Below are 26,506 nucleotides of genomic sequence, written 5' to 3'. Positions count from 1 at the left end.
GCATTAGCGCCTAACAAAAGAATCAGCCTATCTTGAAAGGTTTGAAGCCAGGCATTGACTTCTCCTCTCTAGCTATGAGTCTTAGATGGCATATTTACCAATAGAAGGCTATTTTGCCACCATTGAAAATCTTTTGTTTAATGTAGCCATCTTCATTATCTTAGCTAGATCTTCTGGAAAACTTTGCATATTCTTCTAGATAAGTTCTTACTGCTTTCTTCACCTTGTACTTACATGTTTTGAAGGGGGCTTTTTTCCCTTAAGCCTCATGGACCAACCTCTGCTAGCTTCAAACTTCTCTTGTGCAGCTTCCTCACCTCTCCCAGTCTTAATTAGAATTGAAGAGAGTTAGGGCCCTGCTCTGGATTAGGTTTGGGCTTCAGGGAATGTTGTATCTGGTTTGGTCTTATATTCAAACTACTAAAACTTTTATATCAGCAATTAAGGGTGTTTTTGCTTTGTTACTATTCATGTGTTCACTGGAGTATCACTTTTAATTTCCTTCAGGGACTTTTCCTTCACATTCACAACTTGGCTAACTGTTTGGCACAAGAAGTCTAGCTTTTGGCCTATCCTGGCTTTTGGCATGCCTTTCCTAGCTAAGCTTAATCACTTTAAGCTTTTGATTTTGAGTGCGAGGTGAGTGACATATTTTCATTTGAACACTTAGAGGCTGTTGGAGGGTTATTAATTGACCTAATTTCAATATTATTGTGTCTTGAAATAGGGAGACCTGAGGAGAGAGAGAGAGAGAGACCGGAAAAATGGCTGGTTGGTGGAGCATTCAGAACCTACGCAACAGTTATCAGTTATGTTCTCTGTCTTACGTGATGTGATTTGTGTTGCCCCAAAACTATTAATGCTCCTAACATCAAAGATCACTTATCGCAGATCACCTAACAAATATATAAAATGAAAAAATTGGAAATATTGCAAGAATTACCAAAATGTGACAGAGATGTGAAGTGAGCAAATCCAGTTGGAAAAATGCCATCAATAGACTTGATCCACTCAGGGTTGCCACAGAACTTCACTTTGTTTTTTTTGTTTTTATTTTTGCTTTTGTTTTTAAAGGCAGCATCTGTGAAGTATATAAAATAAAGTATGCCTGTATATACAAAATAAGAGGCATTAATCTAGCATACTAAGTAGTTGAAGAATTATTTGTGAATTTATATTTGTAGCTTTTACCATAGAGTAGCAAAGAGCAATAGATTAAAAGGTGATATCAGTAAATAATAGTGATTTTCATTTGAAGGACTTTGTTGTGGTAATTTATTATATTCTGGAATTACAGTTGACCTAATAAGAATTAAGAGATCAAGGCAATTTTTGTTAACAAGGTTTGATAGAACGAAAAATTCATTTCATAAATTTGCCGGAAAAAAATGGGTACATTTAAATCCAGTCTTGTAAAATCTTTCTTTTACTAAAAATAGAAATATTGTGAAATGGAAATATAGTATGCATACCGGCTGTTCCTCCCTCACAACTCCCCAGTCCTAGGAGGAGTCCTGAGGTGTAGCAGAAATATGCTTAATGCTCTGTGCTCCAGTGCCCCCTTGTGCCTATTATGAAAAGACACCATTAGTTTCTACTGGAAAAATTGGAATATACATTCTAAGATCTCTCTGGAAACAAAACAGTTGCAAGCTTATAGATAGGGTTCCATATTCTAAACTTTCTGGGCCCAAGAATTATGTCCTTTTGATTTCGGGATATGCTTTTCTATTAATGCTTTCTCTTTCCACAGACGCTGCCTCATTAACAGTTATATGGCATTTGAGAAGTATGTATTATATATTTAGTCTTAGTTTTCAGTGTTTTTTTTTTTTTTCAGTATTTTTATATATCTTTCCTTACCCTTACCTCTGTTTCCACATTTGCCTTTTAAAAGCAGAAAAAGGGAAAGATGGAAGTGGATATATCAGAGGACTCACTAAGATGGGTTTTTCCTTCCTCTTTCAAGGAGAAAGAATCCTGGGATCAACCTGTGTCATGATAATGTGGTATAATTGTAGAAATTTTTGGCCTGCCAGCATATTAGGAGATAGCCTACATTTGAAGTTGCCATCTCAATCTTCTATCCTTTACCCCTAAAGGCATATAAGACCTTACAGTATAATCCCAAAGTATAATACTATTACATCATTGCCTTTAAGAGAAGAGAGTAGCTTGTTTTTGTTTTGTTTTGTTTTAGTTTTTGTATGTTTTTTAAAGATTTATTTATTAGAGACAGAGACAGAGACACAGGCAGTGGGAGAAGCAGGCTCCATGCGGGGAGCCCGATGCGAGACTCGTTCCCAGGACCCCAGGATCATGCCCTGGGCTGAAGGCCGCGCTAAACCGCTAGGCCACTCGGGCTACCTGCTTGTTTTTTTTTTTTATGATGCTCATTTGTCTTTGATTTTCAGTTAAATTGTCTACTTACAGCTTGTAGTTTTTTAATTAGAGTAAAACTTGCCTTTTCTTTAGTTAGCAGTTTTGAGTTAGGATAAATGCATAGTAATGTGACTATTACCCCAAACAATATACCGAACAGTTCCATTACTTTGCCACAAAATTTCCTTTTGCTATCACTTTGTTGTAGTTAAACCTTTAAATCCCCTCCACTCTTCTTAACCTTGCACAACTCATAATTCTCAATCATTCTTATTTTGCTTTCACAGAATGTCATACGAATAGAATTATACAACAGGTAGCCTTTTGAATCAGGTTCCTTTCAGTTATCTAAAAGCATTTGAGGAATCTCTGGGTGGCTCAGCGGTTTAGTGCCTGCCTTTGGCCCAGGACGCGATCCTGGAGCCCCGGGATCGAGTCCCGCGTTGGGCTCCTGGCATGGAGCCTGCTTCTCCCTCCTCCTGTGTCTCTGCCTCTCTCTCTCTCTGTGTATCTATCATAAATAAATAAATAAATCTAAAAAAAAAGCATTTGAGATTCATCCATATTATTGCATGCATTTGTTCCTTTTTATTGCTGAGAAGTATTTCATTATTTAGATGTACCATAGTTTGTTTATCCATTCCCAATTTTTGTTGTTCCTGGCTTTTGTCTTTTAAAAATAAAACTGCTATATACATTCATATTCGGATTCTTGTGTAAATATAAGTTTTCATTTCATGTGACCGAAATTTAAGCCACTCTGTTAGATATAAAATGGTATCTCATTGTAGTTTTTTTTATTGGCATTTCTCTAATAACTAATGATTTTGAGTATCTTTTTCATGTGTTTATTTGACATAGCTTGTTAGTATCTTCTTTGGTGAAGGATCTGTTCAGATCTTGTCTCATGTTTTTTTATTGGTTTTCTTTTTGTTGGATTTGGAAGTTCTTTATATATTCTGAATACGAGTCTTTTTTCAAATTTTTTTTTTTTCATCTTCTTAAAATCTTAACAATTTTAAAATTTTGGTTACATCTGATTAATTTTGTCACATTTTTTCTTTTATGTTTTGTGCTTCTAAAGTCCTTTTGAAGAATTTTTTGCCTAACCCTAACTTGTGAAGATTTTATTCTTCAAAATGTTTTACCTTTAAAAAAAAAAAGTTTTACCTTTTAAGTATAAGTCTGGGACTGTTTGGGTCTAATTTTTGCATAGAATATGAAGAATGGATTGAAGTTCTGGTTGGGTTTTTTATTTGGAATATGAATGTGTAATTATCCCAGCATCATTTGTTGAAAAGAATATCTCCTTTGAATTACATATGTTCATTTGTCAAAAGTCACTTACTGGTTTTGTATGGATTCTGTTTCTGGACTTCATTCTCTTGTACTGATTTGTGTGTCTATGTATTTGGCAATACCATACTCTATTACTCTAGCTTTATACTGAATATTGAAACCAACCAGTGTAAGTCCTCCACCTTTCTGTTGTTCTTCAACATTGTTTGGGCTCTTCTGTTCTCTTCCCTTCCCATGTAAATTTTAGAGTCTGCAAAAAATCTACAGGAATTTTGTTGGAATTGCTTTGAATCTATAGCTCAATTTAGGGAAGAATTTATTTTTATTATTATTTTTTAAAGATTCATTTATTTATGATAGAGAGAGAGGCGCAGAGACACAGGCAGAGGGAGAAGCAGGCTCCATGCCGGGAGCCCGACACAGGACTTGATCCCGGGACTCCAGGATTGCACCCTGGGCCAAAGGCAGGCGCCAAACCGCTGAGCCACCCAGAGATCCCCGAATTTATTTTTTAATATTGAGTCTTTAAATTAATGAACAGTGTATCTGTCCATATATTGGGAACCTTTGGTTTCTTTTATTAGTGTTTTAACAATTCTCACATACACATTCTAGTATTTTGATAGATTTCTCTGTATGTTGTCTATTTTTTCTTATCTTTAAATCCTACCAACTATTTTAATTAGGACCAGGAGTGTGCATGCTCTTCCCACACAAGACTTCCCACCTCTCTCTGGTACTTTGATTGTTGGGCTCTGGTTCTTCATCTTAGCTTCAGTCAGAGGTCATTCTTCATTGAACTAGATTATTGGCTCACCCTAATAGAATCTTTTATATATTTTGTACTTCTTTTAGGGATATAGGTATATTTAGTCAGAATATTCATATAGCCTCAAAAGTGCAGATTGTTTGGGGATTTTTTTTGAGATAAGGGATATTCTTCATGTATTTTTCTCATATTTTTCAACTCATACTTTAATCTGCAAGAGAGAACTAACCTTTATAGTTGAAGGAAGATTAAGGCTTTAAATGGTAACCATGTTATCATGGCTCAAAAAACATGACTCCAAAAGAGTTATAATAATGAATTCAGTTCCCTACCACTTGAGACCAAGCCAATTTTGTTTTTCATTCCTTATTTTCTAAATTGGATCAGTACCATTAACTGACATAATTTAGTTGAGAATATACAAACGATTTCAATATAGACTACTAAATACATTGGTAGATGTGTAAGTGCATTGCAAGATGATAGAAAAAGAGACTTCTGGCTTAGTTCAAGTGATAGAATATTGTTTTTGAGAAGCAGACTTCTGAAATGCTTTTTAAAGCAAGGAAGTTCAGAAACCTGATAAAGGACTATGTAAGGTTCAGGTGAGTTGAAAAAGAGGTATGATTGCAAGTACTGAGTGGTATCCTTAATCAGTATTTGCTGAATGAATGAATGGTTGGTAGACATTGAAAATGGAATACTCAAGGTCAATGTGAAATGAGGGACAGAAGGAAATAATAGATTTTTTTTAAAAAGATTTTATTTTTTTATTCATGAGAGAGGCAGAGACATAAAGAGAGGGAGGGAGAAGCAGGCTCCCTGCCTGCTGCCGGACTCAATCCCTGGACTCTGGGATCATGCTCTTAGCCAAAGGCATACACTCAACCACTGAGCGACCCAGGCATCCTAGAAATAATAGATTGTTAAAGATTTCTGTTGGGGCACCTGGGTGGCTCACTGGTTAAGTGCCCAACTCTTGATTTCAGCTCAGGTCATGATCTCAGGTTGTGAGATCAGTCCCATGTTGGGCTCTGCGCTGGACATGGAGCCTGCTTAAGATTCTCTCTCTCCCTGTCCCTCTCCCCCTCCCTCTCTAAAATAAAAGAAAAAGAAAAGATTTCTGATATGGAGTAGTTCTGGAAGATGACAAGGTCTGGAGAGATGGAGTATAAACGAGGTAAAAATTCACTGTGGTTGAGAAATTTAGAAAACTTGGAGGCTAAGTTATGGTATTAAAACTGAATAACTTAATAAAGGTGAACATTCATTGTCTCTTTTTAAAACAATATTTCATCATCTCTTTATTTGATCCCTTTAACTGCTACTGATTGTAAAAGAATTTCTCAATGAAGACATCTTTGATACAGTTAAATAATTTGAGTACCAAAAAAATGGAAGTAGTTGATCACATCCCTTTCTGTGGCTCTATTCTGTCATTTGTAAGGATTAGGATATATTTGTGGGAAGATTCCATAAATCGTCTATTCTGTTTCTTTCTTTTTTCTTTTTTTTAAAAGATTTTATTTATTCATGAGAGGCACAGAGAGAAAGAGAGGCAGAGGGAGAAGCAGGCTCCATGTAGGGAGTGTGACATGGGACTTGATCCCAGGTCTCCAGAATCACACCCCTGGCTGAAGGCGGCGCTAAACCGCTGAGCCACCGGGGCTGCCCTGTCCTGTTTCAAAATAATCCTGACGTGCAAAATCACCTGAATTGTAAGGCCAAAACATTTATGACTTTCAAGTAGATTCTAGGCATTATTTTTAAATATTAGTAAGTTAAAAAAAATGAAAAAGGCCATCAGAATAAATACCTTTTTATTCCATTCAGAATTCTATTAGTACTTAATTAAATACTACTAATATATTATTAAAAGGTAATCAAATGGTCTTTAATACTTCTATACTCTCAGCCAACTACAGTATTCAGTATCCAAATTTTTTTTTTTTTTTTAAATTTATGACAGTCACAGAGAGAGAGAGAGAGGCAGAGACACAGGCAGAGGGAGAAGCAGGCTCCATGCACTGGGAGCCCGACGTGGGATTCGATCCCAGGTCTCCAGGATCGCGCCCTGGGCCAAAGGCAGGTGCCAAACCGCTGCACCACCCAGGGATCCCAGTATCCAGATTTTTATTTGGAGAGTTATACATGGCTTTTCCTACCAACCTGAGGTCTGAAGACAGTGCCAGCATAAAGTATTATAGAAATATTGGGGAACAAAATTTCAGCCACCAAGTTCTTGAGACTTCAGTAGCACTTAAGCATTTAAGTCATCGAATATTATAATTAAAACTGGGGCAGCCCAGGTGGCTCAGCATTTTAGCACTGCCTTCAGCCCAGGGCATGATCCTGGAGACCTGGGATCGAGTCCCATGTCGGGCTCCCTGCATGGAGCCTGCTTCTCCCTCTGCCTGTGTCTCTGCCTCTCTTTCTCTCTGTTTCTCATCAATAAATAAATTTAAAAAAATAATTAAAACTAACATTCTTTATTGTACTAGAATATATGCTGTCTGAATAAAGACACATACTAAGGTTGAGCACCCATTTGAGGTGTAGGTATTTTATTTTTTCTATTTTTCTAAGAAACTTGAGATTCCAACTCTCTCTCTCTCTCTCTCTCTGTCTCTCTCTCTCTCTTTTTTTTTTCTCTCTCTTTTTTAATTGAAAACGGGCCTACCATTTTTGTCAAGCATTTCAGACCATTCATTCCTATCACATGCTTTGCTGATTTTCTACTTGTTCAGGGATAATAGGTGTGACTACAAAGGGCCCATTGCAAAGCCATTGTTATATGTTTCACCCATATATGCTATGTACCAAGACGCAATTATCACACAATTATCACAGGTCCTTGGTGCTTAGCTAGGGAAGATCATGTGGACTTTCTGACACCTCACTTTCTTTGATCTTCAGTTGAATCTGAAACCATTCAAATTTCCTGCGCTTCCAAATTGTCTTTCACATGTTTTTGGGAATAGAGAGTGTGTGTGTGTGTGTGTGTGTGTGTGTGTGTATTGTGTAAACAGAGAGTATAACCTATGGAAGAAAGATCAAAATGTGGAGGACACCTTTGCTTACTTGACCTAGCTTTCGATTCTCTACCTATTATGGCTAGAAAATCCATTGCTGGATCTGTATTAAAATGTAAAGACAATTTATTGTACTTTTGGAGCCTTCCATACTAACTTTTGGCTTCAAGAACAAGGCAATAAATTTATAATTCTCCCTCTTTCCCCATCAAGAGTACTGAGGCTATAGTTAGGTTTTATTATGAATAATGTTGAATCTTAATGGTTTATCTGTACCTTGCATCCCCTGGATTCTTCAAGGATGTTGTATTAGTTCCTTATTGCATGTAGTTGTGCATTATGAAAGGCACTGAACTGCATAGAGTCCCTGCTCTGAAGTTATTTTCCATCCTCAGTTCTTTCTCTTAATGTATGAACTGATTATATACCTTCTTGTGACACTAAAATCTGATTTTGACACAAGTAACTTGCTTTCTGATTATTTTAAATGAACGTATTACATGCAATATCAGCCCATTTTCAAAAAAATAGTAAACTGTATTTTTAAAAAATAATAGCCTTTATTTTTTTAGAATGGTTTTAAGTTCACAGCAGAATTGAGTGGAAAGTACAGTTTCTGTATACCTCATCATGCTTAAACCCCTTACAGTTTTCCCTAATTATTAACTTCTTACAACTGATGAGACAATATTTATGTGTTGTTATTAACTAAAGTCCATAATTTACATTACAGTTCACTCTTTGTGTTGTATAATTCTATGGGTTTTGACAAATGTGTCATTGATCAGCCATTATAGTATCATATACAGTGTTATATTGTCCAAAAAAATGCCCTGTGTTCCAAATATATGCCCTCATCCACCAGCAAACAATTGACAGCTATTGATCTTTTTGTTGTCCCTTTAATTATGCCTTTTGCAGAACTTCATATGGTTGGATTCATATAGCATATTGCCTTTTCAGAATAACTTCTTTAACTTAGCAGTTTGTATTCTTATGCATTCAGGTCTTCATGGCTTGATAGTCTTGAGAATCCATTTCTTTCTATTGCTGAGTAATATTTATTGTATGAATGTATCACAACTTGTTTATTCACCTGTTGAAAGACATTATTCTAGAATCTGTAAGTATTATGGCAGATATTTTACTTTCCTGGTTGTGAATTTCTTAAAGCTCAACCTGTAATGGAAACTATACTTTCAAATTCTGTATCTAGTGTAATTGAATGGTATGTATTATAATATGCACATTCATTTTTTAAAGTAAAATGTGAGCAGATATATTTCACAAATAAATTTTTAAGTCCGTTATCTTTTACTAAGTATAAGTTTTTCCTTAGAAACAATGTTTTAAACATTGCTTATGTTCTCTAGACAACCAGCATAAAATACATTGATCCCACAGAATAAGTGAAGTATAATACTAAAACTACATGTTGTAATATAATTGTAAAATATTATTCACTATTTTATTCTTATACACCTATAATGTTTCATTGGAATTATATATTCTAACTTAAATGGATGATTTCAGGAATACTTCTTTTCCTGTCATTCCTCTCCTCTCCTTGTCTATCTTCTTTTAAGAAGGAAGGAACAAAGTCTCTTGTAGCTAGGACAGAAATATCTAAAAGGAATGACTGGATCCAAAGTCAGTAGCAATAATAGTTATAGAAAAGATTTGTCGGTTGGGTGATTGAAAGTACATTTTCAAAACTGTGGAGCTCTAGCACTGAGTTTAAGAGGCTAATAAGCAACTGCTAGGGAAAGGAAATCAAAAGCTAATACATACTTAGAAGATGATTGATATTCATATTGTCTCCTAAGATTTCCAACCTACTTTAAAAATTACTCCTAGGAATTGGAATTATATATACGTTTATGGGAGCTTCTGTATTTGACCTCTTTTCTATAAAAACATTATACTTAGTATAATCTCTAATTATGCCTCAAAAGATTAAAACCAGAATTTGAGGCTTTTTCTAAATAAATTATGTTGGATATATATTAACAAGCATTTGTAATACACAGGACTTTGCGTTTAACTTGGATTTTTCTTCCTTATATTTTTCAATTGCTGTCCCTCTCCTTTAAACTCTCTAGTTACATCCTTGTATCTTCAGACTTGTAAACTATTCTTAGGTACCCTTTTTTTCTTAATCTATAGGGGCACCTGGGTGGCTCAACAGTTGAGTGTCTGCTTTGGCTCAGGGCGTGATCCTGGGATCCAGTTCCACATTGGGCTCCCAGTGGGAAGCCTGTTTCTTTCTCTGCCTTTGTCTCTGCCTCTCGCTGTGTTTCTCGTGAATAAATAAAATCTTAACCAATAGAAAAGCTTTCTTCATTGATTTACTCCCAAGCTTTAAAAGCATTCTCAGAATTTGAGTTCCTGGAAGGCTTTTTCCTTCTTGTTTGATCAAGCTGTTTCTCTCTTTCACTTTTTCAAATGTCCAGAAATTACTGTTCTGTCAGGCAACCTGATGTTAAAAAACTGAACTGATGGTTTTCCTCCTCCTGAGCTATTCAGCAGTTCTTAGGTTTTTCAGTGTGCTACTAAAAAAACAGAGAACTAAACTAGGTGTTTTCATTTGTGTATCATTATTGACATAATTGTCTAAAAGCTATTAAGTTGCTTAACTTTCCTATGCCTTATTTTTCTTTTCTGTAAAACCTTGCCAGGGGACACCTTGGTGGCTCAGCGGTTAAGCCCATCTGCCTTTGGTTCAGGGCATGATCCTGGAGTCCCGGGATGAGTCTGGCATCGCGCTCACCGCATGGAGCCTGCTTCCCCTCTGCCTGTGTCTCTGCCTCTCTCCCTCTGTGTCTCTCATGAATAAGTAAATACAATCTTTAAAAAACCAAACAAAAACCAAAAACCTTGCCAAACACAGTGTAAATGCTCAAATTTTAATTGCTGCTGTTATTATGGACCCAATATTTCAGGTTATGAAATCCTAACCCCCATTGTGATGTATCTGGGAAGGGTGTTTTGGGGGAGATTATTGTCCCTGCTGAGTGGAGAACCCAACATGGGGTTCAGCTTCACTACCCGAAGATCATGACTTGAGCTGAAACCAAGAGTCAGGCACTTATAGGACTGTGCTATCCAGGCATCCCTTACAGTCTGTCTTTTGAGATAAGTGTGCTTTATTTTTTAGAGAAGGAGGTAAACTAACAATCTGTCATATTATATTTTTAATTTGGTAATCTGATTTTTTAAATGTATGAACTTTAGGCCGTGGTTAAAGATTCTGGTTATCAAAGCATAGGTCAGTATTTATGTCTTCAGTAAAAAAGTTTTGGACTTTACTATGTTATATTCTAAACCCCATAAATTTAATATTACATTTAAAGTTTAGTTTTGACAGATTTTATTATTTAAGGGCAAGAGTGAGCGAGCTGTGAGCTGGGGGATAGGGGCATAGAGAGAGGAAAAGAGAGAATCCAGAGCAGACTGTGCTGAGCGCAGAGCCCAACATGGGCTCTATCTCAGGACCCTGAAATCACAATCTGAGCTAAAATCAAGAGTCAGACACTTAACCCATCCAATCAACCAGGCGCTTACACTCCCACATTTAGAATTTTTTCAGTATTTGGGCAGAGATGACCAAGTTTTAAGCTCCCCACCCCATTGGTTATCACAAAATTATTATTTTTATTTATTTTTATTTTTTTTTAACAAAATTATTTTTTAAAAAAGATTTTGTTTATTCATGAGAGGCACAGAGAGGGGGGAGGGGCGGAGACACAGGCAGAGGGAAAACTAGTCGTCAGGCTCGGAGCCTGACGTGGGACAGGATCCTGGGTCTCCAGGATCAGGCCCCGGACTGAAGGTGGCGCTAAACCGCTGAGCCACCGGGGCTGCCCTCACAAAATTATTTATATAGATTTATATAGATAGGTAAATCTTGTGGAAAAACTAGTCCATTCCCCCCACCCCACCAATACTGCTATTTTTATAGAGAAATATTCTATTAGGTATCTCATAATAGGAGATTTTATGGACATATATATTGGGGAAGATCTCATGGTATAAACTCTCTTAATCACAGTAAACATTGGCATCATTAAAAACCTTGAGAAGACCTCCGATAAAGTTAGACATTTGTAACTTATTAGTTTATGATTGTTCATAACTTATTTGGCTTCCCTAATGCTTATTTATATATAAAGAAATGACAATTCTATAATGTATAGTTTGAGGAATGTTAATATAGTCTAATGTTTTATTTTTAACACAAAAAGTTCTTTAGAGGCTAAATAGTTTTAGCCCATGGTTCCTTGTTGGTTTTGACAGAACCAAACCTAGGAGCTCTTCACCGTTCTCCACATGACATCATGCAGATCACTCTTACTTTTAGAGTGCTTTTAGATAAATTTGTTTTTATCACTTGATTTTACAGTGGCAATAATTATGTAATTTTAATTTTCTTTATAAATATCAGTGAAAATAGTATATTGTGAGAGAATATAAGTTTTCTTAGTTACTAGTCACTGTTTTATTTCATAGTTCTAGGAAAATAAGGGATTCTCCTAGGAGCTTTCAAACATTTTTTGATAATTATTAATGAATTTTAACTCCAAAAACATCCATCATACTAAGCTGAAATATTTTTTTCAAATTGGTATATTAGTATATTTTTATATAGCTGATATTTTTACTATTCCCATATTATTTTTCCCCAATTAACTGTATAACATTTGCAGACAAAGATTGTGACTTCTTGAGAAGTCCTAAAATAAAGTGACAGGGCCAAAATTATAATTTAGACAAAAATAATTATTCTTAGCTTTAATATGCTATTATTTTGGTATGTGTAAGTTGAATGTAGGTGTCCAAGTGACTAGTATCCATTTGCCACTTTCAAGCAATCAAGCTGTGTACAAGAAAAAAATACATTCTCCACATAGACGGTAATTGTGTCTGAAGAGTTTATTTTTTTAAGATTTTATTTTTATTTGAGAGAATGAGCAGGAGTTGGGAGAGAAGCAGAGGAAGAGGGAGAAGCAGATTCCCCGCTGAGCACATAAAAGCCAGTTGTGGGGCTTGGTGCAGGGCTTGATCATAGGACCCAGAGATCGTGACCTGAGCTGGAAGTCAGATACTTAACCAACTGAGCCACTAAGGTGCCCTATGTTTGAGGAGTTTAAAGGTTAGGTTAATTTTAATGGGTCACTTAACAGAAACTGCATCGTGTGATAGTCTTATACTTCTTTTATGTTGCTAATGGTTCCTCTGGCAGTCTGACAGGACCCAGTGCCTGCTCTTAGGCATATATAAAACAGAATTGGTGCATGTTGAGACCTGTTGTAAAAGACATGTATTAAAAGAAATATGTGAGGTTTTTAATTACCTAGAGACCAGTTCTTCGAAATCACTGTTTTGTATCTTGGGCTAACAAAAGTATTTACCACATGTTCACTATGAAATTATTAATTATTTTTAATGGTTATTTTGCTGAGCTTTTTTCTCACATATTCACTCTTTATGGTAATCACACTATCCATAGCCGTTAACTCTTGATCTAATATCTCTCATTTCTGAATTCCCACTGTTCATAATGATAGGCTCTAATATGCAATCAGAAGTGTTTATTGAGTGAAATTTTCTTTTTTCCTACAGAATTTTGAATGTAGTGATTAATTCGTAAATGAAGCAACTATTTTCATGTTGAATTTAAGACCTTTTCTCCTTTTTTAAAAATTTTTTTGCAAATTAGTCATTTATTTATACTTGTATATGTTTTACATGGTGCTGGGTAGTCAAAAACATTTGCTGAGCACTTTAGTTAGGCACCATGCCAGACACTAGATATGCAAAAAATAAAAAACAAAAAAAAAAAAAACAAGACGAAGGCATACTAATTATTGCCCTCAAGGATCTTGTATCCTTAGTTACTAAGGGGGAAATAGAAGGACCCAGTAGAGGTGAATGAGGTGGGAGTCCATATAAAGTAATATAAAATTAAACAGCCAGGTAAGTGTGTGTGTGTGTGTGTGTGTGTATAGTGTTTTTGTCAGGTTTGCAGATAGATGGAAGGAAACTATGCCTCAAACCTCACCTCACATACATACTAGTACATCATAAGGCTAGATTAGTTACTCATTCAGTTAGCCAATATACAAAATCTTAACCTGTACTGGTATAGATAATCCAATTTGGGCACTAAGCATCCCTGCATATTCTTGCTAGATACACCAAACATGGAAAACCCTGACCACTCTTTACCTGGGCCATTTCCCAGAGTTGTGTTTGTAGTGAGCAACAGTGGAGATTGAAGTAATAACTTCCTCCAAATAGCAGGCTTGTTCTATTATAAAAGCCCCCCCCGCCTTCCTTCCCCCCACCTCCGGGGTGGGGGGGCAAGATCAGTGTTCCTCTCCTATGACAACTCTATGTGCACAAGTGTTCATCTTTGGGCTATTGGCATCCTTTTCATGGGTCTTGGGAGGCATGAGGCCAGCACAAACAATAAACTTTTACTTTGCTTTAATGTAACCTTTGCTCTAAGTAATAAAGTCCTAGGAGTCTCATGTCTTTTGCCAGAATCCATGAAACAGTAACAGGCTAGCTTATTTTAGTGTCTATCTATCTTATCTATTGACATTCAAACCCTTCACTGGTTTGATAATGTGAAGGTAAGTTGGCTATATAGCAAAGGAAAAGAATTTCATTTCCTTTGTTCCCAGGGTCCTAGTAGATTTCTAAAACTGTCAGTGACACTGTCCATGCCAGATAAACCATGAGTTTAGAAAGTTCACTTCATGCTGAAAACTTTAATTTTATTATCAAGGACTTTGCATTTGGAAGAATTTAATTGCATTAATGCCCTTTAGGGTAGGGAAATGTTTAAAACCTTGGCTTCTTAGGTTCTTGATTGAAATGTTTTGTCACTAAGACCACATATTATTGTCCATGAGGGGAAAGCAAAGATAGCACTTAGGTTTTCATGAGCATTTTCTATTACAGATTTTATTTACTTATTCATGAGAGACACAGAGAGAGGCAGAGACAGGAGAAGCAGGCTCCATGCAAGGAGCCCGATATGGGACTCGATCTCAGATCCCAGGATCACTCCCTGAACCATAGGCAGACACTAAACCTCTGAGCCACCCAGGTGTCCCATTGTGAGCATTTTCTGCTTCAGTTTTCTGTAGTTTTCAAAAGTCCATTTATAACTCAGTTTAGTAATACTCTTACAAAAGATTTCAACTGATAGAGAAATTGGTATAGTTGAAACTGTATTATCATCAGGTAGACCTCAGCTCAAACCCTTAGGATGCATTTTTAGAAGAAGCCGAGTGAGCCATAGGTAGACACTCAACCTCTGAGCCACCCAGGTGTCCCATTGTGAGCATTTTCTGCTTCAGTTTTCTGTAGTTTTCAAAAGTCCATTTATAACTCAGTTTAGTAATACTCTTACAAAAGATTTCAACTGATAGAGAAATTGGTATAGTTGAAACTGCATTAACATCAGGTAGACCTCAGCTCAAACTCTTAGGATGCATTTTTAGAAGCCAACAGTTTTGTTGGCTCCTTCCTTGACTTGGGCTCCTGCTCTAACTTGGCATAGATAACTAGGAATAGATATTAACTTTTTGAACAGTGTATTCTTCTTTAGTGTATCTAACTAACTTCCACAAATACCTCAGAACCAAACATAATACCAGTTTGTGTCCATATTTAAAAGTCAGTGATTGCAAGAATCAGGACATACTTAATATTTATTAAATACTTCACATGTAAGCAGCACTGTACTGGATACTGTAACAGCTTTACTGTCAGTGACTTTGCAGCCATAATATAGAAATATTATATATGAAAAGTATTAGGCAGAATTTGATAATATACTAATATAAACTATACGAAAAATAACTGCTTTAGGAGTTCAAAGGTAAATTTGAGTGGAGTGGGGGTTATAAACATTCTGGAAGAACTTGGGTGAAGTCGTAAGAGCAAACAGGATTTAAATGAGGAGAAAGTGAAACACTTCAGATGTAAGGGAGCACTAGATACGTAGAAGAAAAAAATACCTCCAACAAAACTCATAATGTAGTAGGGAAAACAGCTCTGTGTGGAAATGATCTTAGGTTGTGAATGAAAAAGGATAAGAGTGGGAGAAGAAGGTGTTGAATGAATGGATGTAAGAGAGTCAGCTTTGGTTTTCCAAATATTACCATCCTTGTTTCTATTTTAGAGGAAAAGCTTTCAGGCTTTCACATTGAGTATGCTGTTAGTTGCGGAGTGTTGTTTTTTCCTTTCATTCCTACTTGGAGTTTTTTTTTATCATGCAAAATGTTGAGATTGTCAAATGCTTTTTCTCTGCCAAGCAAGATGATCATGTAATATATTTCCTCCATTCTATAAATGTGGTATATTGCACGGTCATATGTTGAACCATCCTTGAATTGCCACCTGTCTTTGTAAGTAAAGTTTTATTGGAACAAAGCCAGACCCTATGGTTTACATATTAATATTACCTCTGGCTGCTTTTATACTATAAAATCAGAGGTAAGCATGTATGATAGATACCATATAGTTTGCAAAGCCTAAAATATTTAAATATTTCCCAACCTCCGCTCCTATAGTCATCAGTATTCACTTAGTCTTTAGTATGTGTTTAGTAGATACCAGCCAGTCTGTACTGACTAACATTATGTAATTTGCTTTTCTTTAATAAATGTGTGCTTTATCTTCTTGACATACATAAGTAGGGAGTTCTAATGTGATTAATGAGAAAGTTAGTTAAATCATACTAACTTCATTTAAAGAGAAATGTTAATTCAAAGAATGTATTTGGTAATGTCTTTTTCTAATTCAATTTTCATGGATTATATTTTAAAATACACTTTTTGGGGGCACCTAGGTGGTGCAGTTGGTTAAGGGTCTGTTGGTTTTGGCTCAGGTCATGATCTCAGTGTAGGAGATCAAGCCTTGTGTGGGACTCCACACTCAGCTCAGAGTCTGCTTGAGACTTCTCTCTCTCCCTCTCCCTCTTTCTCTGCCTTTCCCCCTCAGCTCTCACTCTCTAAAATAAATAAATAAATCTTTAAAAAATATATATATATATCATATTCTATATCGCTCATGGAATATTATGTATTCTTTTCTATAGGTGTATGTGGAATTTGATGACCTTGAATGGGATAAACGAGAGTGGGTTAAAGTATATGAAGATTTTTCAACTTTCTTGGTGGAATACCACTTAATCTGGGCCAGAAGAGTCGACCCTAGCCAGACTCAGGGATCAAAGAACAAACAAATTCAGTGGCCTGCATTGGTAAGATCTGTTCCTGTTTAATGAAACATTTCAGTTGTTTGTTTTAAAAGAACAAAAACTGAATATTAGTTCAGATTTATCTTGGTGATCATAGGTTACTCCTGAAGAGTCTCTGAGGTATCTGGCAAAAATATAAAAATACGGCTTTTATTTTCTTAAACAACTTTTTGTTAGTACTATTTTAGCATATTTACTCTACAACTAATTTATCCAGTTAGGAGAAACATAAATTAGATTAATGGTTATTAACAAATAATTGACTGGTTTGTATGTAATGTGGCACAGTTTTACAAGATTGAGACTTTGTAGTAGACGATAAGAGGGTATATTTTATAAAGCATTCATTAGCATGTAATTTTTCTTGGTTTGTTAAATTTAATAAAAATTGAATTCATTGTGGATGATAGCAGGTATTTAATGTGAAATTATATATTTGCATAATAGGTAAGATTGCTTTATATCAGAAAGTGTTCTACTTAAGAAATAAAGATTTCACAAAATTCTCTGCTACTTTGAAGGGTTTTGTAAAAGAAACATACTAAGGAAGCCTGACTGGCTCAGTTAGAAAAACATGTGATTCTTGGATTTCTGAGTCGTGAGTTCAAGCCCCACATTGGGTGTGGAGATTACTAAAAAAAACAATAAACTTAAAAAAAAAAAAAAAAAACCTAACTAAATAAGATAGTTCTATTAGGAAGAAATCCCTATATGTTTAACAACTGTGCTATATGTGTTTGAATGAAATAATTTTCTTACATTGATATCAAAGAAATAATTTTCTTACATTGATATCAAAGAAATATTTATATTTGGTATAAATACCTAAAAAGGGTGAGTAACTTTCAGATTTTTTTAACACAAATTAACTATTGACAAGGATAGTTTTTATTGTTAATAATTATAGTGCCTATCCATTTTCTCTTTTAGTGAGTTGGACCTTTGAAAGTCTGAGGAGATAGTGGTTAAAAAGAAAATGCAGGGAGGGGAAGAGAGAATGCAGTGAACTAATATTTTAAAAGAAAATACATATAATATCAAAAGATGGAAGATGATATCCATAAACTATAGTTTTGGCAAGATATGTTACTGCTCTAGCAAAATAAGTTAATTTTATCTAGGATAGATTTTAAGAAATACTTGTTGAATGAATATGCTGAATTGTCAATATGAAGCCTTTAAAGCCATGACTAACATGTTTTTTATTTTATAAACTTTAACTAAAAAATTGGTTAAAATATGTGAATTTTGTATAAAAAAACCTCACAAGCAGGAAGCAGTAACAACACTAATACTCGAGAGTATGCCTCAGTATCATAGTTAAAGAATAAATAGAACTTTAGAAAACCTTTGCCTTGTTTTAGAGATAATTTTTAAAATCAAGATGAATTCCTATTAATTCATAATTAATTCATAAATTACTGATTGGGAGAAAATTTCTATAAGAAAATAGTTTAATAATTTTTGTCCATTATTTTAGAAATATATTTCTGTTGAAAACCTTTTAACCTTACAAAATATTTAATTATGTAACCTCTTTTTAAAATTCAGCTTATTTTTTCTTATACAAAGTATACATTGGGATCCCTGGTGGCGCAGCGGTTTGGCGCCTGCCTTTAGCCCGGGGCACGATCCTGGAGACCCAGGATCGAATCCCACGTTGGGCTCCCGGTGCATGGAGCCTGCTTCTCCCTCTGCCTGTGTCTCTGCCTCTCACTCTCTCTCTGTGACTATCATAAATAAATAAAAATTAAAAAAAAAATTAAAAAAAAAAAAAAAGAACAATAGGGCAGCCCGGGTGGTTGGGCAGCCCGGTGGCTCAGGGTTTAAAAAAAAACAAAAAAAAACAAAAAAAAACAAAGTATACATTAAAAATTTGGAAAATGCTAAATGGTATAAAGTAGAAGAATATCATCATCATTCTGTTTTCATCACCAAGGAATAGCCAACTTCTTTGACTTTTTTTAGACATATTTTCTTAGAAAGTATTTCTCTGCTTTTTTTTCCATCATAGAATTGAAGAATTTTTAAAAATGATAAAATATGTTTAACATAAAATTTTCCACTTTAATCATTTTTAAGTATAAAGTTCTGGGGCATGGAGTACACTCACATTGTTGTACAATCATCCATCTGTAGAACTTACTCCATCTTGCAGAACTGAAACTGCATACCTATTAAACAACTCCCCATTCCGTCTTTTTCCCAGCTCCTAGCAACTACCATTTTACTGTCTCTAGGCTTTTGACTACTCTGTACCTCAGTAGAAGTGGAATCATACAGTATTTTCTTTTCATGATTGGCATATTTCACTCAGCATAGTGTCTGTGAGGTTCTTTTTTATATTGTAGCCTGTGCCACAATTTCCTTCCTTTTATAAGGCTGAATAATATTTCACTGTATGTATGTCCCACATTTTATTTATTCGTTTGTTGAGGGACCTTTATGTTGCTTCCACCTCTTGGCTATTGTGAATAATGCTGCTGTGCACAGAGGTGTACCTATATCTCATTGAGACCATGCTTTCAATTCTTTTGGAATTGCTGAAGAAATGGAATTGCTGGATTATACGGTAGTTCTATTTTTAAACCTTTTGAGTAACTGCCATACTGTTTTCTACTGCATTTCCATTGCCGAGTATTCTTGGCAGTACTTGTTGGTTTTAGTTTTTGGTAATAGCCATCCTGATTAGCACAAGATAGTAGTACCTCCTTGTGGTTTTGATTTACATTTTACTAATGATTAATGATATTGAGCATCTTTTTTGGTGCTTATATGCTATTAATTTATTTTCCTTGGAGAAATGTCTTAAGTTTTACTCATTTTTTAATCAGGTTTTTATTTGTTTAGTTCTAGCAGTTCTCTATATATTCTGTGTATTAATCCCTTATTAGATGGAATCTGCAAACATTTTCTTCAGTTCCGTGGTTGCCTTTTTACTCTGTTGACAGTGTCTTTTGTTGCACAAAGTTTTTTAATGTTCATATGGTCCAGTTTTATTTATTTTTTTGGTTACCCATGCCTTTGGTGTCATATCCAAGAAATCATTGCTAAATCCAACATCATGAGTTTTCTTATTTAGGCTTTATATGTAGGCCTTTGATCTATTTTGAGCTAATTTCTGCTTATGGTTTTAGGTGAGTGTTCAGCTTCTTCCATTTGCTTGTTGTTATCCAGTTTCCTATTACCATTTGTTGAAAAAACTTTCCTTTTTCTTTTGAATAGTGTTGGCACCTTGTGCAAGAATTATTTGACCATATATACAGGTGTTTATTTCTGGTCTCTCTATTCCATCAATCTGTATGTCTGTTTTTGTGCCAGTACCATACTGTTTTGATTACTGTAGCTTTGTAGTAAGTTTTTTTTTTTAAGGATTTATTTATTTATTTGAGAGTGTGTGCTTGTGAGTGGGGGGAGGGTCAGACGGAAAGCAAGAATTCCAAGCAGACTCCTTGCTTAGTGCGGAGCCAGACACAGGGCTCAATATCATGACCTAAGCCAAAATCATGAGTCAGACACTCAACTATGACTGAGTGGCTCAGGCACTCCATGTAACTTGTAGTAAGTTTTGAAATCAGGAAATGTGAGTATTCCAACTTTGTTCTTTTTCAAGACTCTTTTGGATATTCAGTGTCCCTTGAAATTCTGTTTGAGTTTCAGGATGGACACTTTTACTTCAGCCTGAAACTCGGATTTTGATAGAGATTGCATTATAGGTTACTTTGGGTAGTATTGACATCTTAACAATAATAAGCCTTTCAATTCATGACCCCAAGATGTCTTTCCATTTATTTATGTTTTCTTTAAATTTTTTAAGCAGTGTTTTGTAGTTTTCACTGTACAAGTCTTTCACTTACTTGGTCAATTACTCAGTAATTTACTCTTTTTGATGTTATTGTAAGTGGAATCAACTTGATAATTTCATTTTCAGATTGTTCATTATTAGAGTATAGAAACACACTGATTTTTATGTGTTGATTTTATATCCTTCTGATTAGCTAACAATCATACTCACTTTTCTGGTCAACACAGCATTCTAGCTAGAGCAGGTAGACAAGAAAAAGTAAAAAGGCATCTAAATTGGAAAGGAAGAAGTAGAGTTCTCTCTGTTTGCAGATGATATGATCTTATATATAGAAAGCCCTAAAGATTGTATTATGTCCACATAATAAAACTAATAAATAAGCAACAAGACCTAAAATCTCTGCTTTCTAATCATAGTTTTAGCTAAGACTGCATTAAAATTGTAGATCCTACTCTTTTTACTTGATGTTTCAATGTATTCATTTCTCTTCACAGGTCATAATTTTAACAGTTTTTAATGGCTACATAGTATTTCATCTTATAATGATCTGTTTCCCTAATGTTTGATACTGTTCCTAATTTTTTGTGATTATAAATAATTGGTAAATATTGTGATAAACATGTAAATCTTTGCATCTTTTAAATCTTTGCATCTTTTTTGCATTATTTTAAAAATTTAGATTCCGTAATGAATTCAATAATGAATGAAGAAAGTTCAAGTATGAACTTGAAAAAATATATAAAAATCTCTTGATACTCTCTACAAATACTTACTCTCATTGTCCCCAGTCAGTGTGTGAGTGCTTTTCTCTTACCCTAATCCTCACCCCCCACCTCTTCTCCTCCCCTACACCAGCAAACATTGATTACTTATTTTTGGGCTGTCTTGTTTTAAAACCCAAATATTTAAAAAAGGATTTTTACAACTTGAATACAGAATTGAATGTTATAATTTTTATATATGCTAATTTGATATTTTAAAATACTATTACATTGTTTTACTTTGCATTTCTTTAATGGGATGAATATTCATTTATTAGCAACTTGTTATTTTTGTGATTGTCGTTTTTAAATTATTTTTAAGACTTTGTGTTTTTCTAATATTTGTGATAAGTTTTCTTTATATTATTAGAGATACTATAACCCTTTTTGTATGTGTCTTATGGTTTGCTCAACTAATTTTACAATAGCAAGTCTTTTTGGATTATATGTTTGTATCTAAAGAACGTTCTATATAGTGAGATATCTTCCTTAAATTCAGATAGTCAGGATGTGTTTTCCTTCCTTTCTTCTTGCTTCCTTTCTTTCTTTGTTTTAGGAGGTTGTAAAAACTAATAGAACAAATATTTGAAATCACGATGGTGTACTCTAGAAAATAATTATTTTTAAGTTTTATAAGACTTCTACAAACACTCATTTATATATAGTATGCATAACTGAGATTGTATTGTTTCCCTATTGTTCATTAAAATGAGGCTTATTTAAGGATACCTGTAAGCAACAATCTCTGAAATTCAGAGATTTTAAATTCTTATAGCAGAATAAAATACTATATAAATTTGAGAAATTTTAGAGTTACATATGAGATGGCAATAGAATTAAACTCAGTGGGGAAAAAGCATTAAGCAGCAGAAACTAATGCTCTTGTCTTTAATTCTCTACAAATTTTAATGTTTCTAATTCTGTGTACTTAATACTTTCATGTTCTTTTGTACTTAAGCATATGTTTGTATAATCCTCTTTCTAGTTGTTTCACTCCTCCTGTGGTACCTGTTAAATATTACATATTGGTTATATTGTCTACTTATTCTAAGAAATCAGTAGAAACTGACAGTGTACCTGCTAGTTCTTGAAATCATGACATGACAAAAAAAAATCCTATTGTCTCATTAGCCTTTTCTAAAGTTTATTTTAAAAATTAAAAAGTTAAAACTTCAACAAAATATGGAATAGTATGACACCCATTTCTCTGGAATTGTCTATTCGTCTTTCTTCCCAGTGTATTAATAATAAAACATACATTGGAGCACCACCTATGTAACATGCTGAAGTGGTGCTCTTTTTTTTTTTTTTTTTGCTTGGTCCGGTATGATCAGGGTACCACCTGAGGCTATTCTGATAATGAAAGCCAAGGTGTCTTATCTTATATTTTTAGGTAAGTTACTTAATATACTGTTAAACTTAATCTTTTAAAATAAAGTAAAATACTCATGAAATCACATTTATCTGCACCAGGGAAAGAAAGTGCTGGCATTCATAATTGAAATCAGCGAATAACCTACCTAACTGGATTAGGGCCCTGGCTCCATCTCCTTTAGGAAAACCTTCTGTGGGGAGTGGGGCTTTGACCCTAACCCAGCTGGGCTGTAACACTGCTGCATTTTCTAAGGGGCAGAGTTTTCTACTACTTTTCTGCTGGCTCAGCCTTCCAGATCACCCCAACCAGAATTAATCTCACCATCCTGTGTTCCTGTAGAACCTTGTTTGTACCTCTGTTTTAATAGCAACCAGCACTTCTGCTTTGTATTATACCTATTTGTTTGCATGTCTGTCTTTCCTTACTAGATTGTAAGTTCTTTGAGGACAGGAATCATGTCTTAGTCATCTTTGAATCATTCCTAGAAGTCTAGTACAGTACCTAATCTATCTTATACAGTGAGTAAATGTTTATTTTATTTTATTTTTAAAAACTATTTTATTTATTTATTCATGAGAGACAGAGAGAGAGAGAGGCAGAGACAAACAGGCAGAGGGAGAAGCAGGCTCCACGCAGGGAGCCCGACTGGGACTCAATCCCAGGTCTCCAGGATCAGGCTCTGGGCCAGAAGGCAGCAGTAAACCGCTGAGCTACCGGGCTGCCCTTACATGCTTGTTTTAAAGTGTTGAATTTATCCTACCCTAGCTAGTGAAAAAGAATTTTACTGGGAATTATAGCAAGTTTTCTAGCTATTGCTTTATACTAAGATCAAATGACAGGAAACCATAATCAACCAATTGTGGTAAAAATATGTAAGTCACCAATTTTAAACATGGCAGGTAATCATAGACAAATAATAAAAATGCTTATAATAGATGCCCTCATTCTAATCAAATAGAAATGTGAAATCTTAAATTGTCATGGAGGGGAGGAGGGGATGTAAAATTACCCAAAATGGGTTATTTTCAAAATGCAGGAGGAAAGAACTTACAACTTTGTTGACAACTAAGTATTCTGATCTATAATAATTTATCTGATTTTTCTGGAGTGAGTTTTAGGAAACTCAGGCTTCTCCTTCCTAGTGCAACTTTTCCTTCATTAGATAGGTTATTCTGGTTTGATCAGGAATTGTGATCAGATCATAAACATGTAAATTCTGGTTTGATCAGGAATTGTGATCAGATCATAAACATGTAAATGTTAATAATATATTGCCATTTAGGGATGCCTTTGTGGCTCAGTCAGTTAAGTGTCTGCCTTCAGCTCAGGCCATGATCCTAGTGTTCTGGGATTGAGCCCTGCTTTGGGCTCCCTGGCTTGATAAGAAGCCCACTTCTCACTCTTCCTCTGCTTCTTCCCCTGCTTGTACTTATTCTCTTTCTCTGTCAAATACATAAAATCTTCAAAATATATTTATATATATTGCCTTTAGATTGTTTGCCTAGTGAAAGTACTTCTTAGTTATTCTCTGTTCTGAAAGAAACCTTCTCATTTTAAAATTGAATTTATTGCTCTTTGGGACAAAATACCTTTATATCTGGCTGTTACATTGCCAAACTTCGTTTTTAGATTATGACCTCAACCAGATTTTACTGAAATATGAACCCATGCCACATTCCAACTATGTATTGAGCTTTGAAATAAATTCATTTTTTAAAAGAGTTTTTACATAGTAATTGAATTTTCAGAGTTAGGATTACTAGTTTTACAGTTCTTTGTACTTTGATAAATAATGAAGTGGTAGTAAAGACACTATACCCTCAGGATTTTTGTTTTTCTGCAAAGTTAAACTATGTGATCAAATTATGTGTATCAAACTTTTTTTAAAAAAAGAATTTATTTATTCATGAGAGACAAAGAGAGAGAGGCAGAGACATAGGCAGACAGAGTAGCAGGATTCCGGAATCACGCCCTGAGCCAAAGGCAGACACTCAACCACAGAGCCACACAGGCGTCCCAGTATCAAACTTTAAATGACAAAAGCAAATACTGACAGACTGCAATGAATGAGCACTTATTCTTTTCTTCTGGTCATAAATGACGTTACTTTAGGGGAAAATATTCTATTGTAAGAAGCATAGGAGGCTCATACTCATTATACTCATTGATTCATTAATTCTTCTCTTAGGAAATTATTCTTATAAAACAATTTTTAAGAAGTAAAGATTATATTTAGTTCAGCTAATGTTTATCAGACACCTTATGTGAGCCAGGCAGTGTGTGCTAGGCCCCTGGATACAAAAATAGAAGACAAAATGTTATATGCAGAAAGATGATCATTATAGTCTTACAATAATTTGTGAATATTGTTAAATTAATAGGATACAGATATTATGCAGCTTTTAAAAGTTATAATTGGGGGCAGCCCGAGTGGCTCAGCGGTTTAGCCCTGCCTTCAGCCCAGGGCCTGATTCTGGAGACTTGGGATCGAATCCCACGTTGGACTCCCTGCATGGAGCCTGCTTCTCTCTCTGCCTGTGTCTCTGCCTCTCTCTCTCTCTCTCTCTCTCTCTCTCTCTGTGTGTGTGTGTCTCTCATGAATAAATAAATAAAATCTTTAAAAATAAATAAATAAAAGTTATAATTATGAATAGAGAAGCATGGACATATATAATTCAAGTTAAAAAAGTCTTGATTATAGCAGGGTCAAAATTACATATTTAGAAAGTATTACCAACTAAATAAAATCATTTTTTTAGAAAGATGGGATTATGCCTCATTTGATTTGTGTTTTCAATAGAAACAGCTATTATTTCCCTAAAATTAGAAATTTAATATAAATATAATATAATGACTTTATCATGTAGTTTTAATTTTGGAAATTATTTTCTCCAAATGAATTCTTTTATTTTTTTTTATTTATTTTTTTTCAAATGAATTCTTTTAGATTTGTTTTAGTTTTCTGTTAATACACTTTGACAGCTGCTTTTTAAATTTTGTTAATACAGCATTTTTAACATTTGTACTATTTAGTACAAAGAATTCTTTCTGGGACACTTAGATGGCACAGTCACTTAGGCATCTGACTCTTGGTTTTGTCTCAGGTGGTGATATCCTGGTCATGAGATCTAGCCCCACATCAGGTTCCACACAGAGTCTGCTTGAGATACTCTCTCCCTCTCCCTCTGCCCCTCCTGCTCATGCTCTTGCTCTCTCTCTTTCTCTCTCTCTCAAATAAATAAATCTTAAGAAAAACCTTCTAAAAAAAAAAAAGAAAGAAAAACCTTCTAATAAAAATAATACAAGCAACAACAAAATAAAATATAATGAAGCTTATTTAAGGTTTGTTTTTAACTGCATCTGAATTAGTATTTATATGGCTTGATATGACCTTCTAGTCATACATTTAGAGAATGTATTTGCTGGAAAAGATAACCTTAGCAGTCATCTAGGAATGCAGTGTAATATATTAAGAACATAAGTCTTGATGTTGAATTTCCTCCTTCAAATCCCTACTGTGCCATTTGTGGTTAATACCAGGATGAACTTGAGTTAGTTATTCTATGTTTTACTGTCTTCCTAATAGTAGTACCTACTATATAAAGTTGTTGTGAAGATTAACAACAAAATATATAAATAGAAGCCTTAGTATAGCACTGCAATGAGTTTTGCCAATTGTATAGTTTTAGGGGAATCCTCAGAAGACCACTCTCTCTTATACCAATTGTAAGTTGAAGAAACATGTTCTCAGATTTGATAATTCACTAGAAGAACTAGTGCCTACAGTTTATTGTAGGGAAAGGATG

At 34.7% G+C, this 26,506-nt stretch overlaps 1 protein-coding gene across 6 annotated transcripts in view; it reads left to right on the top strand.

The window, feature by feature from the left end:
- Positions 1–26,506, top strand: part of JMJD1C (jumonji domain containing 1C) — a 330,739-nt gene that overhangs the window by 126,693 nt on the left and 177,540 nt on the right. For 4 of the 6 annotated variants that reach the window (XM_072823247.1, XM_072823243.1, XM_072823242.1 and 1 more), the window contains exon 2: positions 16,598–16,762. Coding sequence is in view for 1 of the 6 variants with exons in the window: in XM_072823251.1 (XP_072679352.1) it covers positions 16,598–16,762 (165 nt within the window). In the remaining 5 variants the exon portion in view is untranslated. Of the gene's footprint in view, positions 1–734; positions 1,790–16,597; positions 16,763–26,506 lie in introns of those variants that run through there. The other 2 variants (XM_072823244.1, XM_072823249.1) reach the window with 2 other exon arrangements.

This window comes from Canis lupus, chromosome 4 (assembly GCF_048164855.1).
Source record: "Canis lupus baileyi chromosome 4, mCanLup2.hap1, whole genome shotgun sequence".
NCBI classification, from domain to species: domain Eukaryota; kingdom Metazoa; phylum Chordata; class Mammalia; order Carnivora; family Canidae; genus Canis; species Canis lupus.
Note: the sequence above shows the minus strand (reverse complement) of the source record. Positions and strands in the feature narration are given on the sequence as shown.